Source organism: Mobula birostris, chromosome 12 (assembly GCF_030028105.1).
Source record: "Mobula birostris isolate sMobBir1 chromosome 12, sMobBir1.hap1, whole genome shotgun sequence".
Taxonomy (NCBI): domain Eukaryota; kingdom Metazoa; phylum Chordata; class Chondrichthyes; order Myliobatiformes; family Myliobatidae; genus Mobula; species Mobula birostris.
Genome location: NC_092381.1, coordinates 77,122,739 through 77,138,825, shown reverse-complemented (window position 1 = coordinate 77,138,825; position 16,087 = coordinate 77,122,739). Strand labels below are relative to the sequence as shown.

The 16,087-nt window shown below is 40.7% G+C and overlaps 1 protein-coding gene across 1 annotated transcript in view; it reads left to right on the top strand.

Annotated features, from left to right (window-relative positions):
* Positions 1-16,087, top strand: part of crb1 (crumbs cell polarity complex component 1) — a 155,254-nt gene that overhangs the window by 106,579 nt on the left and 32,588 nt on the right. Inside the window, exons 10-12 of the mRNA XM_072274555.1 lie at positions 6,259-6,384; positions 10,507-10,734; positions 13,161-13,165. Coding sequence (XP_072130656.1) covers positions 6,259-6,384; positions 10,507-10,734; positions 13,161-13,165 — 359 coding nt within the window. The remainder of the gene's footprint in view (positions 1-6,258; positions 6,385-10,506; positions 10,735-13,160; positions 13,166-16,087) is intronic.

The following is a 16,087-nucleotide window of genomic DNA, read 5'->3' as shown; positions in this document are numbered from 1 at the left end:
AGTGAATTAAAGTGCTCCAGCGAAAGAGCAGGGAAATGGGACTGAAAAGACACAAATGGGCTCAATGGGACAAAGACTGACTTGTACACCATAAATATTTACAAACATTTGTAATTGTCCTGTAAGGTGTTATTTTCCTGATAGAAAACCTGCTCATACTTGCAAGGCACATGCCTTCTCAGTAAAATGCTATTGGAACGAGGCCACACCACCAGCAGATTTCTGGATGGAACAGGTATTGCGAGATCTCATGCCGATACCTGAATTGTAAATGATGGTCAAAGGATTTGTTAACATAATTGAGACCGGTACAGCCCGTCCTTGGCACAAGGTCGGTCTGCCTCTTTACTCAGATTGCTCACTCTTTATAAACAACTCTTTGAGCGTAACCAAATTTTAATAATCAGCTCTATTGTCAGATTCTCTCTATATCTGTAATATATCAGAAGTTGGACCATCTTTGGAGGGCTATGTATCCAATGAAAAACATTTCTCTGTGTTGTAATTTTCCTTCATTCATCACAGGGTATGAGTTTCAACAGTTTATTTCAGATGTCCCAATGATATTTGTTTCACAATAGAGGCTCTCTCTAACATATCTTTTTACACAAAAAAGCCTAACAATACTGTCTACAAATGAACTGGGACCTGAAACCCATGACTATCTCTTTATTTTACATAATACAACCATTACTTGAGGCTACTGACAAACCCATGACGAATCAAGAACCAAATAATGCAACTTGCACGGTTTTGCTATTGCATGTCTTTACACTGGATAGTTGAAAATCTAAAATGCAAAATTCACTGTGAAAGTAAATTAGGCAACTGACAAATGTAAAGAATTATCAGATTGTACAGCACCATGGGACCCTTTGTTGTCTCTCAGAGAAATCCAGGTGAACCAATGGAGCAAATTCAGAAAGCGACAGATGGCTGTAGAGCCAAGTCACTGTGTATATTTAAGGTAGAGGGTTGATAGGTTTGTGATGAGTAAGGGCATCAAAGGTTACAGGGAGAAGGTAGGAGAATGGGGTTGAAAGGGATAATAAGTCAGCCATGATGGAGTTGTGGACCAGACTCAATACGCCCAATAGCCTGTGGATTATTGTCTTACAGCATTAGCAATAATTGTGTAAAAGACTTCAAAGTAACTCTACAGGGTTAATTTAGATTTTAAGATAATTTAAATAATTTTTAGATTTTTCAGGTCTCTGTCAGCTAAAGGCAGATCGTGCAATGAATACTGCTTTAAACTTTGCTTAGAATTGTTTCGAATAATCTTTTTCATGCCCCTTGCTAAGCAATACTAAGGTTACTTTTAATTCAGAGTGGGAAAGATTTATCTTAAAATCTGAATAAGCATCATTTAAATGAATACTCTTTCTCATGGAAACAACCTATATTTTTCTATGAGAAACAGTATTCATTTAAATGATGCTTATTGCCAGGTCCCATCTGAGATGAAGATAGCTCAGAGTACAAATTAAGATTGGCAACTTTTGGTTCCTTCCACATCGGTGGTGGAGTAGATGGTTTCAGGACATTATTGTGGGGAAAAAAAGAGAGAAATTTTTGAGTGTCTTTGGTCCTGCATTGTCCTATCCTGCTACAGAAACCATGGTGCCTTCTTCACTTAGCTCCCAGTTAAGATATTATTCTGCTGTCACCATTAGAATGGGAAGTAATCCTCAAATCCACAAGGCTTCCAGCTACTTTAGAGTAATTTAGTTCTCGTTAAACTTCAATGGAAAGTGCTGAATTTCAGAAGATAGTTAACTTAGTTCTTAACTGTCTATAGTTTTTGGTTTGAGTCCAATCATCTCCATAAGGAAGTAATGTAAAATACACACCCACCACATCACTGATTGATCCATTCTTGTTCTTTACATTATTTCTTTTTTAATAAAAAGGGGACCTGAAAGCCAAGGTCAGGGAGGCTAAAGACAGCTACAGGAGGAAGCTTGAGTGGAAACTCCAGCAGAACAACATGAGAGAGGTCTGGAGTGGGATGAGGACCATCACTGGGTTCCGGCACACTAGCAACAGAGGAGCTGAAGGCAGTGTGGACAAGGCCAAAGAAACTTAACCTGTTCTTTAACAGATTTGACATTGTGGCCCCTGCCCATCCCCCATATGAGTCATCTGTTGTCAGCCCCCAACCAACACATATTCCACTCTCCCCTCCTACCCCTCCTCACAGTCCCCCACCCTGCTCTCATGACTATACCCCTTCCCCACACGAAACTACCACGGTGGGCTTCACAGCTGAACAGGTGAGAAGACAGCTGAAACGTCTCAACCCAAGCAAGGTTGCAGGACCAGATGGTGTCAGTACCAGGGTGCTCAAAGCCTGTGCCCCTCAGCTATGTGGAGTACTTCGCCATGCCTTCAACCTGAGCCTGAGACTCCGGAGGGTTCCTGTGCTGTGGAAGATGTCCTTCCTCGTCCCTATGCCGAAGACGCCGCACCCCAGTGGCCTCAATGACTACAGACCAGTGGCATTGACCTCCCACATCATGAAGACCCTGGAGAGACTTGTTCTGGAGCTGCTCTGGCCTATGGTCAGACCACACTTAGATCCCCTCCAGTTCGCCTACCAGCCCCAACTAGGAGATGAGGATGCCATCGTCTACCCGCTGAACCGTGTCTACGCCCAACTGGACAAGCCAGCGAGCACTGTGGAGTCATGTTTTTTGACTTCTCCAGTGCATTCAACACCATCTGCCCTGCTCTGCTGAGGGAGAAGCTGACAGCGATGCAGGTGATTCTTTCCTGGTGTCATGGATTCTTGATTACCTGACTGGCAGACCACAGTATGTGTGCTTGCAACACTGTGTGTCCGACAGAGTGATCAGCAGCACTGGGGCTCCCTTTCTCTTCACCATTTATACCTCGGACTTCAACTACTGCACAGAGTCTTGTCATCTTCAAAAGTTTTCTGATGACTCTGCCATAGTTGGATGCATCAGCAAGGGAGATGAGGCTGAGTACAGGGCTACGGTAGGAAACTTTGTCACATGGTGTGAGCAGAATTATCTGCAGCTTAATGTGAAAAAGGCTAAGGAGCTGGTGGTAGACCTGAGGAGAGCTAAGGTACTGGCGACCCCTGTTTCCATCCAGGGGATCAGTGTGGACATGGTGGAAGATTACAAATACCTGGGGATACGAATTGACAATAAACTGGGCTGGTCAAAGAACACGGAGGCTGTCTACAAGAAGGGTCAGAGCCATCTCTATTTCCTGAGGAGACTGAGGTCCTTTAACATCTGCTGGACGATGCTGAGGATGTTCTACGAGTCTGTAGTGGCCAGTGCGATCATGTTTGCTGTGGTGTGCTGGGGCAGCAGGCTGAGGGTAGCAGACACCAGCAGCATCAACAAGCTCATTCGTAAGTCCAGTGATGTTGTGGGGATGGAACTGGACTCTCTGACGGTGGTGTCTGAAAAGAGGATGCTGTCCAAGTTGCATGCCATCTTGGACAATGTCTCCCATCCACTACATAATGTACTGGGTGGGCACAGGAGTACATTCAGCCAGAGACTCATTCCACCGAGATGCAACACAGAGCGTCATAGGAAGTCATTCCTGCCTGTGGCCATCAAAATTTACAACTCCTCCCTTGGAGGGTCAGACACCCTGAGCCGATAGGCTGGTCCTGGACTTATTTCCTGGCATAATTTACATATTACTATTTAATTATTTATGGTTTTATTACTATTTAGTTATTTATGGTGCAACTGTAATGAAAACCAATTTCCCCGGGATCAATAAAGTATGACTATGACTATGACTACTATGAAAAAAAAAGATAATTTATTTTAAAATGCCCTAGACTTCAAATTCCAACAAAATTTAAAGCCTCACAGATATTGAATGTGTATTGTGTTTCCTGGAAATAATTTTAAAAATAGCCTCAGTAACTGTATACAGTCGACCTTCACTAATCCGACTACCTGTAATTCGGTTCCTTCAACGATCCTGCACCAATTATGCTTAATGTGATCCTTCTGTAATTCGGCATTTTCACTAATCCGGCACTCCTCAGGTCCCAGTCGTGCCAGGTTACTGAAGGTCGACCTGTATTGCATTTGAATCTAACCATGGTAGATGACACGATAGCTTTCCTTTATTGTTTTGTCCTTGCTTGTTGCCCAATATATGTCGAATGTTGAAAGGCCACAACAGATTAGATTTGGAGAGGATGTTTCCTAGGTGGAGGAGTCTTAAGACAGAGGGCACAGCCTAAGAATAGAGGGAGGTTCATTTATTATAGAGATGAGGAGGAATTCCTCTGGCCATAGAATGGTGAACCTGTGGAATTTGTTCCCACGGGTGGCTGTGGAGGCCAAGTCATTGGGTATATTTAAAAGAGAGGTTGAAGATTCTTGATTAGTCAGGATACGAAGGGATACAGGGAGAAGGAGTGAGATTGGACCTGAAAGGGAAAATGGATCAGCCATGATGAAATAGCACAGCAGACTCAATGGGCAAAATGACCAAATTCTCCTCCTATATCTTAAAGTCTTATAAGATGTTTCATGAAGCTCAAGCTTAAGTCTATTGTGCACAGGTGACCTAATCTTGCATCATTTGTGAGTTTTACCCAGTAATGATCAGAAAATAGGAATTGGTCAGGAACATATAAAGATGTTGCATTATTAAGTTGTGATTAAAGCATGTTGGTGAACACAGCAAAGGTTGTTTTACACAGTGTAGCTTAAAATCACAGAGAGTCAAAGGCCCATGATGTGATCCATATGGGATCCAACTGTGGTTAGTCTATCCAAAGTTCAAAGTAAATTTTAAGACTGAGAGCAAATGGTAAAAAATATCCTATTCCTTCACCTAGTATCACTCGAAGTTTTTGACAAACTAAATCAACTTAAAATTTGAAAGCAGAAATTTGATATTATTAATTTCCTAAAGAACATGAAAAATAGAAATTGGAGCAGCAGAACTGTTGTCATGGCTGAAGTTGAACAGTGCACTGGAAGGTGCACAAAATAAAATCTTGCAAGTTGGAACAGAGTTCGAGCTACGTTTGTCATTTTGGTATTAGGAAATTAAATGGAAAAGCGAATAGAAGAAAACCATAAAATACAGCCTTTGCTGCTGCATGATTCTGTGATGAACTTTGCACTGTTCAACATTGTGCTTTAACTAGAAAACCCACTCTCTGTACAAGTGGCATGATTCAACTGCAGAAGTGATGCGTCCCACTTGACCCTGCCTGCAGGGAGGACTGTATCTTACCCTGGGAAGCAATGTTCCCTCTAAGATGTGCACATGTGCGTACACACACATCTTTTCTACTAGCACACAAAGGAAATTAAACTGTACATGAAAGATTGTCACCCTCTACCTCATTGGCATGTTAAGTATATTTCACGATCATACACAATCATATTTCCTTTTCCGGTTTCTGATGCGGACAGTGTTGACAATGTGGAGATTGCAATGATTTGTCTGCAGATTTTAGAACTGGCTTATTTATACTGTTTTTATTGAAGAAATTATTGATTCACCATGTTGAATTCCAAAGAAGCAAAGTGCGTCAAGTGCAAAAGAACTGCTAGTTTTTTTTAAGTGGATGTGTTTAATGAAACAGTAGAAATTGTTACACCAAAATCTGTTCTATGAGAAATGTTGATGTACAATACAAAAACTTGTGTTACCTGTATGTATTGTGATGCAAAAGTTGCTGGAGAATTTACAAGTGGGAAGAAGTGGATGATACTCGGAAACTTGACTTTTTAAAGTGTCACTTAACAAGCAAAACTCATATGGATGGTATGCAAAAACTCTGGCAAGAAAATCCTTCGTAACACAGTACAGATCTGCTACATATGTTTTGTGAGAATGCAGGTGAATGAGAGCAAAAATCATCAAACCCAGAGGCAGTGAAACTTCCTATTGACAGTGTTTTGCTAGCCGTTAAAATGAATACCTCTATATATAAAATTCAGTACGCAGATATTGTTGTCACTGGGCAAAAAATTGCACTGCACAAGATTTTTGTGCACACTGGTCATTACAAATTAGGGGGAACATTGCTGGGAAGTTTGACACAACTTACTGCTGCAAAGATAGAGTAAAAAATTTTGAATTCTTGGATGTCAACATTTCAAACGTGAACGCACAAACACATGAGGGACAAAAAAATATTAGAACACTTGACATATAACTGTACCAAGATGTTTATCTAGCCTTTTTATAGTCAATAATTAATATAGAATTAATTTCCTTTTGTCATAGATACCTTAGATTATCTGTTACATTTTGCCATGATGAGAAGCATAATTGGACCTGTTACAATGGAGGCAACTGTACCGAGGAGAAATTTACAAGGTGTACCTGCCCATTAGGATTCACTGGAAGCCTGTAAGTGACACAGAAAATGAATTAGCATACTCTGATCAATTTGGTACTAAAAGTTGTGTGGGCGGGGTAGACTGATTGGTGGTGATGGTAGAGGGAGAGAAACGTTTAGAGTTGAAGTAGATTTTTGGAGGCAGCATGTGGAAGCAGAGAAAGAAGCATTTTAAGTTCAAGACTTTCCAGATTGTTCTACATTTAGACAGCTCATCACAACTAAATTATCATCAATACAGGCAGGAACCTTCATAAAACTTACCAACTCAGTCATGTGGCAATTAGCGAGAATAAAATTGCAAACAGATATATTAAATCTGGAAAGAAGATCATCACCATGTCAAGAATAAAGAAAATTATGACAGCAAATTCATTAATGTGTATACTGCCTGTTGCATTTTCATAGATGGAAAGTAGCAATTTTACATAGAACAATAATTCTCTAAAATCAAAACTAAGAGAGAAATAAAATTAAATATGCATTAAATTGCTTCTTTTCATACAATCTGTCTGGCGTTTCATAGGAAAAAATTCTGATAACTGTCAGAATTGTCAGCAAAATTGTGTAATAATGTGTTTGGTCCAAGTGTTCAACAGTTCAAAGGTTCATTTATTATCAAAGTATACAACTCTGAAATTCTTCTTCTCTGGCTAGCCCTGAAATCAAGAAAGAAAAGAAAGGTAGCCCGATCATCAACCCCCAAAATCCCTCCGCCCCTCACAACAAACAAACAAAAATAGAACAGGCACATTAAACCCTAAATCCCTCCTCCCATACAAAAAAACAAACAAAATGAAACTAGCACATTGAATCCCCCTCCCCACACAAAAAAACGAGAATGATCGGATGAAAAACACAGGATAAGACTGAAACAAAAGCCTATAGTTCAAGTCAACATCCAAAGCACAGAAAACCTGAGCAACACTCCCCGGCCACAGTGGCAGGCTCTCCCCTCTCCGGTAGCAGAGCGATCAAAGGACGGGCAGACAGTGCTCACACTTATCCTTCATTTTGTTCTTATGCTACTTGTTTACTTTAAATCATAGCATCTGATAGAAGCAGCTTTTCCAATTCAACTTGTTAAATATGTACAAAATACGCTATGATTCATCGTTCAATGTAACAAATATGTAAATCGGTTAAACTCAGCTGCTTCAACATTGACCTTCCCAAAGTCAGGAAAGGGGACATTGGATTTTAATTGCAATTCCACAGACAATGAAGCTGTCCATGTCTGAATGTAAGCAGGAAATTGAGAATGTTCTGACATGGGTTAAGAAGCAACAAGCAAGATGTACAAAACAATGATTGTCTCCAACATGAGAGAGCTAAATATTTCCCCTTAAGATGCAACAACGTAGTCTCCACCATTAACATCTGGGCTGGGAGAGTGTCATCAATATCTTGACTTTCTAAATACTGTGGCTGCAAGAATGTCAGGCACTCTGCATCCTGAGGCAAATGATTCGCCACCTGGCTCTTCCTAATCTTTCTATCAACATCAGTGATAAGGGGGGTAAGATGGAGCACTCAGCATTTGTTTTTGATTGCAGTTCCAATAACTCTCATGGATCTAAACAGAACTAAGCAGCCTGCTCGACTGGCACTGTGTAAACACTTCTAAACACTTACCCCTCTCCCACTGCCCCCGTTGGCTTGGACTGTGCTTCACAGTTAAAGTCACCCATGACAACACTGCTGTTTTCACACCTTTCTCCAATCTGTCTGCGTTGTCTGCTAAACGCACTGCAGCAACTTGTCATTTTGTTAACATTTCCCTACAAGCTGCTCAGTGACTTGAAAATAAATCCCTATTTCTTATCAGAGCTGGTTCAAAGTTCTGGAATTACTTATCAGATGTGCAGAGACATCTTTTATCACTGGGGCTGCAGCTGTTCCAGGGGGCAGTTCATCACCACTTTCCAGAGAGCAATTAGAACGAATACTAAATACTGCCCTTTCCAAATATGCCCTCAAACTGTGAACGGAGGCAATAAAGGCATCAGTCACCCTTTGGAAAAAAAGGAAGAATTTGTGATGGAGCACAAGTAAACAGAATAAATATTTTAGGAGATGCTATTGTTATGATGACACGGAGCCTTTTCCTGCATTCAGCATCTGTGCTCGCTGTGGAGATACTATCATGTTGCCCCAGATCCTCAGTGGCAACACCATCTCCATCAGTGCAGTATTAGAACCCTACTCCTAACAACTTTTTTTTAATACCTTTTTAACTATTTCCATGAAACTTTGGCTAATTGGGGCAAAAAGTACTGGTCCCGATATGTCTCATACAAATGGAATCCACTGTAATTAACAAAATGATTGCAAAAATATCTAGGTAAAATTATTTAAATGCAAACAACAGCAATCATTGCAAATATTAAACAGAACAATAAGGAAGGAGTTTATCGTCCTCTTTTTTTCTCTCTGCAGTCTGACAATCCCCAATGAAGGGGTCAGATACTCAAGTTTAAATGGTGGGGATTCTCAGCAAGAACATGCTTTGTCAGTGGGCGCCATGAAAAACTGTGTGGCACGATGTCTGATGGATCCAATGGCCATTAAAGTTGGCACTTCCACATTTGACAATGCAGGTGTACAATTCCCAGACTTGGTAACTTCACTTTAAGTGGGTACCATTGGCATTTACCAACTAAATCTGAGCTGACGTTGTAAGGGACAGGCACATTTTGAGTTGAAGAATTCAGACTAAATATAAAAAAATGACAAATAGTACTGCATTCCAAAGAATATCTGAAACTCAAAATTGTGGCATTCCATAATACTACAGTGAATAGTGGTAGAAAAATTGCTTACAATTAAGCACTGTATCTCTAAATAAATAAAGACTGTTCTTCTTAAATTGCTGTTGGTCAGCACAGGGCTTCAGCGCATGACTGGGTATCCCGTCTGGTCCAGATGCTTCCGTGGATTCACCCTTCTGAAGGCAACTCGCATGTCAGCTTTGGAGACTAAGATCACAGGATCATCAGGGATGTGGGTGTTCATGATGGTTTTCTTTGTGTTCTGAAGGTCAAAGCGAGCGTAGAAGGTGTAGACAAACAAGAGAAAATCCATAGTGATGATGACTGTGTGGCCAAGTACAGCTACAATGCCATATTCAAGTGTGCTGATGACACCACTGTTGTGGGCTGAATCAAAGGTGGTGATGAATCAGCATACAGGAGGGAGGTTGAAAATTTGGCTGAGTGGTGTCATAACAACAACCTCTCACCTAATGTCAGCAAGACCAAGCAACTGATTGTAGACTTCAGAAGAGCAAAGCTAGAGGTCCATAAGCCAGTCCTCATCAAAGGATCTGAGGTGGAGAGGGTGAGCAACTTTAAATTCCTGGGTGTTAGTATTTCAGAGGACCTGTCCTGGGCCTAATTTCAAAATAGCACAGCAGTGCCTCTGCTTCCTTAGGAGTCTGTCAAGATTCAGCATGACTACTAAAACTTTGACAAACTCCTATAGATGTGTGGTGGAGAGTATATTGTGTAGCTGCATCACAGCCTGGTATGGAAACACCATTGCCCTTGAATGGAAAATCCTACAAAAATGGTGGATATGGCCCTCTCAACTATTGAGCACTTCAACATGAAACACTGTTGTAGGAAAGCAGCATCCAACGTTAGACATCCTCATCACCAAGGTCATGCTCTCTTCTCACCGCTGCCATCTGGTAGAAGATACCAGAGCCTCGGGTTGAAGAAAAGATACTGTTTCTCAACCATCAGGTTCTTGAGTGGAAAGGGAGAATTACAGTCACTTGCTCCACCTTTGAAATGTTCCCACAGCCAATGATCTCACTTTAAGGACTCCTTATCTCATGTTCACGTTATTTATTGCTATTTATTTATATTTGCATTTGCACAGTTTGCTGTCTTCTGTACTCTGGTTGGTCTTTCATTGATCCTATTATAGTTACGATTCTGTAAATTTGCTGTGTTTGCCCAGAAGAAAATGAATCTCAGTATTGTATATAGTTATATATATGTACTATGATAATACAATTTACTTTGAACTTTGAATGATGCCCAGTTGAGCAATTGTCCTTAAAAATGAAAGTAATATATATTTGTCTTAAGTATTTTACTTGAACACTTCTCCTGAACATCTTGCAGATGCGAAATCGACATGGATGAATGTGAATCAAACCCTTGTCTTAATGGAGGTTTCTGCCAAGACTTGCCCAACAAGTTTCAGTGCATCTGCGATATGAGCTTTGCCGGTGACCGCTGTGAGTTTGATGTAAGCGATCTCTCATTTTTCATCTCTGTGTTACTGTGGCAAAATATTTTTCAGCTTCTTTCATACCTCATTCTACGAATGGATGATGAACCAGCAGTTGAGTGGGCTTGAAGTTCTTGGATAACCAAACTAATAAATCATCTAAAAGGATTGGTCTTAACTTATGCCTGAATAGGTCTCGGTACTGTTAGGAAACAGTTAATTACATACCTTTAAACATTGGGAAAACTCAGGCCCTATTATGGCTTTCAACTTATATAACATTTTAATGCACATTATCTGGGAAAATTATTTTTTGGAAATACTTAGCATCAGATATTTCAATGTAACACATAGCTAAGAAACTTATTTTCCAGTAATTTGGGAATAAATACGTGTGGAGATGATCCCATTATATTTTGTTTCCAGTGGAGATTAATTAAGAATATTCATTTTAGCTAGTTGGAAATCCTTGTGTTTTGCAAGGTGAACACACTACACTGGGATGATTAACCATCTTAACTCACTTTGGTGTTTAGTAGTTTTAGTTATTAGGTTCTGCATTTTTCTTTCAGATGGAAGTGATAAATGTTTAAAAATGGTAAACATTTCTATGATATCATTTCTTTCCTCTCAATTTCATGTTTATGTTTAAATGCAGTTACACGATCCACTTCAGTCATTTCAAATTGGTGCAAATATGACTTTTTATCCACTCTGAGAAAAATTATTTTTGCTGATCTCCTAATTGGATTTGTTAGTGATTATCTTGTACATTGGACTTGATATTTTCCTTATATCTTCTCCACTTTTAAAGACCTCTGTCAAGTCACCTCTATGTCTTTTATGAAGTAAAAAGGTTCCAAAACTACTCAGTTGTCCCTTTTTCTTTAAATTATTGAAAATAAAACCAACAGGTGCTAAAGAGAATATCGTTGAGTAATGTGCTGCCCCATCAGATGCAACTCTTCAATGTCATCCTATTCCTGAGCTTCTTGGGGTTTGAGGTTGTGGGTTTGGGATGTGTTGCTGGAGTAGCTTGGACAAGTACAGGTAGCTTCAGTGCGTTTTGTAGATAGCACTAATTACAGCCATTTGATGATGACAATGCAGAATGTGTTCCAGGTGTTGGATACGGTACAAACGAAGCAAGGCAATTAGTAAGGAGCAAGTGAGCTTTCATACCAGGAGGAAAATCCAGGCTATTCAACCACTTACCTCGAATCTGGCTATCTGGGTCTCAGGGAAGGGTTGTTTAATATCTAAAGCAGAACCTGCCTTGGTAGCCTGTAGTGGGGAAACGGTGGAGTGTAGGTCTCATTGAACTGCTCATATAAGGGGCTGGCATTCCAGTAATGATTGTTATTCTGTGATCTAGATTTTGGAGGCATGAAAGACATCTGGCAAAAATTATCATATTTTGGGGTAAAGAAGGATAATAAAATTATAAATCAGCAGTGCTGCATCACAAACAAAAAAAAAATCAGCCATTCACCCAACTCCTCAGAGAAGAAAAGCCCATGAATTTCGGAATAAAATCAACAAAGTTGATTCTTAACAACTCAGAGCAACTCTGGTAAATCAAACTCACCCTGAAGTTACTCTTTTCCCATCGATTATCAAGTGAGTCACTGAACAGCACCAGTGACTATCTTAGTCATGATAGGAAACATATCAATGGACTACAATTGTCCAGAGTATTTGGGTACATCTTCTGGGCGCAGCAGAAATCTGGCTGTAATTAACGACAAGAAATTCCCATCAAATAGAGACATATACCAGTAAATTCAATTATCATCCAATGTCCCCAATCTCTCTATTTTTTTAAAATATAAAGTAGTAAATTCAGTTGTTACAAAACTACTAAACTTTCTTCTGGCCCAAGTATAAACTTTCAAACCATGTCATTGCTGAAGCAGTTTCTAAAGCCTTGGGGGAAAAAAGGGCATCAGGACTAGTGATGGGGTGACAAGTTGCTTAAACAACCAATTCAACAGCAAATCACTGTCTTACGGTGTTCTTTTTCACTGATAAGCGATTTCACCAAGGTTCCATCGAACAACAAGTAGCAAGTGAAGCAAAATATGTTAAGACTTTCATGGAAATCTTCAGGGGCTTACACTTAGTTCCATACGACAGCTTCGGAACACTGTGCTTCAGAGTTCAGTCACAGTAAATTTAGGGTTAATACAGGATGTCTTCACTTTCACTGGATGCTAAATTTGTGATGTACAGATTAGGATTACCAAATCAAACCCAGGATTAAGTGGTGTGAGATTCTTTTCAAAGTTTCCGGTTTCCAGGTTGAACACTGATATCGCATTAAGGCTCTACTAATGCCATAAGGCCACAGTGGCATAGTGGTTAGCAGGGCACAGTTACAGCTCTGGGCGTCTGGAGCTCAGAGTTCTATTCCAGCACCATCTGCAAGGAGTTTGTGTGCTCTTCCTGTTAATCACATGCGTTTCCTCTGGATTCTCAGTTTTCCTACCCCAGCCCGGTTGGCTGGTTAATTGGTCATTGTAAATTGTCCTGTGATTACTCTAAGGTTAAGTAAGTGGGTTGCTGGGCATAGCAACTCGTTGGGCCACAAGAAGCTGTTACGTGCTGTATTTCTAAATAAATAAATATAATGTAAATCAATTAAAATATGCTATTCTTGTTGACCTAGTGTACTGCAAATACCTAACACCTGTTATCTATACCAGTCTGGTATTCATTGCACATCAACATCGTATAAATCTATTTATTTATTTATTGAGACACAGCACAGACTAGGCCCTTTGAGCAACACCGTTCAGAAGCCCCCGACTTAACCCTAGCCTAATCACAGGACAATTTACAATGACCAGTTAACCTACCAACTAGTGTGTCTTTGGATTGTGGGAGGATAGCAGAGCGCCTAGAGGAAACACACACGGTCACGGGAAGAATGCACAAACTCCTTGCAGTCAGCGGTGGGAACCGAACCACGGTCGCTGGCACTATAAAGCATTGTGCTAACCACTATGTTACCATGCTGCTCAAGGAAGATCTGCATTGGTAGTGTATACCAAATATTCTCCATCTAGCTGAAGTAAAATTCCTGATTTTCGTACCAGCAGCTTGCTGGTGGTTTAAGACCGATGATTAAGAAATCATGTAAATTAAGTGTTTTTTTTATTGTTGCTTTGAATGTGAACAAAATCACAGTAAAAAGAAGAAAATCTAAGCACACATTATTTTATATATATTTCCATACATAATTATTCTGAAGGTTTATAAATGTTCTTGTGTATTTTATATATGCATATGTTACAAATATTCTGGTACTTGAAATTATATTTTTGACTGGCAGTGAATCTAGTAAGTCAAACTGAAATAAAGTGTGATTTTAGTGAATAGTGGAGGAGGCTCAAGGGACTGAGTAGCAAAGACCTGCTCCTTTTTCTTGTGTTCTTATAAATAATGGAGCTGCCCTGGTCAGTAAAACACAGACCAAGGGGAAATATGAAATGCACACAAAATAAAGTATGAGTTCTGGCTTTATTGGAACAAGCAAAAAAAGGCAAGGGAATACCTGGGTTGTTTAAGTTGTAGTTTTGTTCTTTTCCTTGTTTGTACATAGAGCTCCTGTATTTTTCAATGTCATAAGAATATACATTTTCTCAAATAGTCATCAAGTTCACAAAGATGAGCGTGTGTGCGAATCACCTTTCATCTATTGCTCCCTGATATTCTTTATTACTAACTTCACCAACCATTATGACCATTCTACATCTTATCACTGTGTCTGTGTTCTTTTGGCTAAACCACATTGTCATCTGGCATTATTCCAGAAGATCAACAGCTCTATCCATTCCTAATATTCACAGTGTTGTTTATCCTGTTGCAGCATGTATGATAATCCACACTTTGGGGGCACTGTCCCAATGTTATCATTTGGAATCTTAATAAAAACACAATCTTTGGTCTATCTGTGTGACTTCATTTCTTGTGCTTTGTTTAATGTTAAATATGTTCAAAGTAATTTTATTATCAAGTTACCATAACGTTCGTTTTCTTGAAAAAATAGAAATACAATAGAATTTTACAGAAAATCCGTACAGAAAAGATTGATACACAGTGTGCAAAAGAAGGCAAACTGCGCAAATAAAACAAAAATACCGAGAACAAGAGTTGCAAAGAGTCTTTGTAAGTGAGACTATAGGTCATAGAATCAGTTCAGAGTAGTAGTGGTGATTGAAGTTATCCAGGCTGTATCCACCATTATCTCAAACGACAGGAATTCTGCAGATGCTGGAAATTCAAGCAACACACATCAAAGTTGCTGGTGAACGCAGCAGGCCAGGCAGCATCTCTAGGAAGAGGTACAGTCGACGTTTCGGGCCGAGACCCTTTGTCAAGACTAACTGAAGGAAGAGTTAGTAAGAGATTTGAAAGTGGGAGGGGGAGGGGGAGATCCAAAATGATAGGAGAAGACAGGAGGGGGAGGGATGGAGCCAAGAGCTGGACAGGTGATTGGCAAAAGGGATACAAGAGAATCATGGGACAGGAGGTCCGGGAAGAAAGACGAGGAGGTGGGGGGGGGGGCCCAGATGATGGGCAAGGGGTATATTCAGAGGGACAGAGGGAGAAAAAGGAGAGTGAGAGAAAGAATGTGTGTATAAAAATAAGTAACAGATGGGGTATGAGGAGGAGGTGGGGCATTAGCGGAAGTTAGAGAAGTCGATGTTCATGCCATCAGGTTGGAGGGTACCCAGACGGAATATAAGGTGTTGTTCCTCCAACCTGAGTGTGGCTTCATCTTTACAGTAGAGGAGGCCGTGGATAGACATGTCAGAATGGGAATGGGATGTGGAATTAAAATGTGTGGCCACTAGGAGATCCTGCTTTCTCTGGCGGACAGAGCGTAGGTGTTCAGCAAAGTGGTCTCCCAGTCTGCGTCGGGTCTCGCCAATATATAAAAGGCCACATCAGGAGCACCGGATGCAGTATATCACCCCAGCCGACTCACAGGTGAAGCGTTGCCTCACCTGGAAGGACTGTTTGGGGCCCTGAATGGTGGTAAGGGAGGAAGTGTAAGGGCATGTGTAGCACTTGTTCCGCTTACACGGATAAGTGCCAGGAGGGAGATCAGTGGGGAGGGATGGGGGGGACGAATGGACAAGGGAGTTGCGTAGGGAGCGATCCCTGCGGAATGCAGGGGGGGGGAGGGAAAGATGTGCTTAGTTGTGGGATCCTGTTGGAGGTGGTGGAAGTTAAGGAGAATAACATGTTGGACCCGGAGGCTGGTGGGGTGGTAGGTGAGGACCAGGGGAACCCTATTCCTAATGGGGTGGCGGGAGGATGGAGTGAGAGCAGATGTGCGTGAAATGAGGGAGATGCGTTTAAGAGCAGAGTTGATAGTGGAGGAAGGGAAGCCCCTTTCTTTAAAAAAGGAAGACATCTCCCTCGTCCTAGAGTGAAAAGCCTCATCCTGAGAGCAGATGCGGC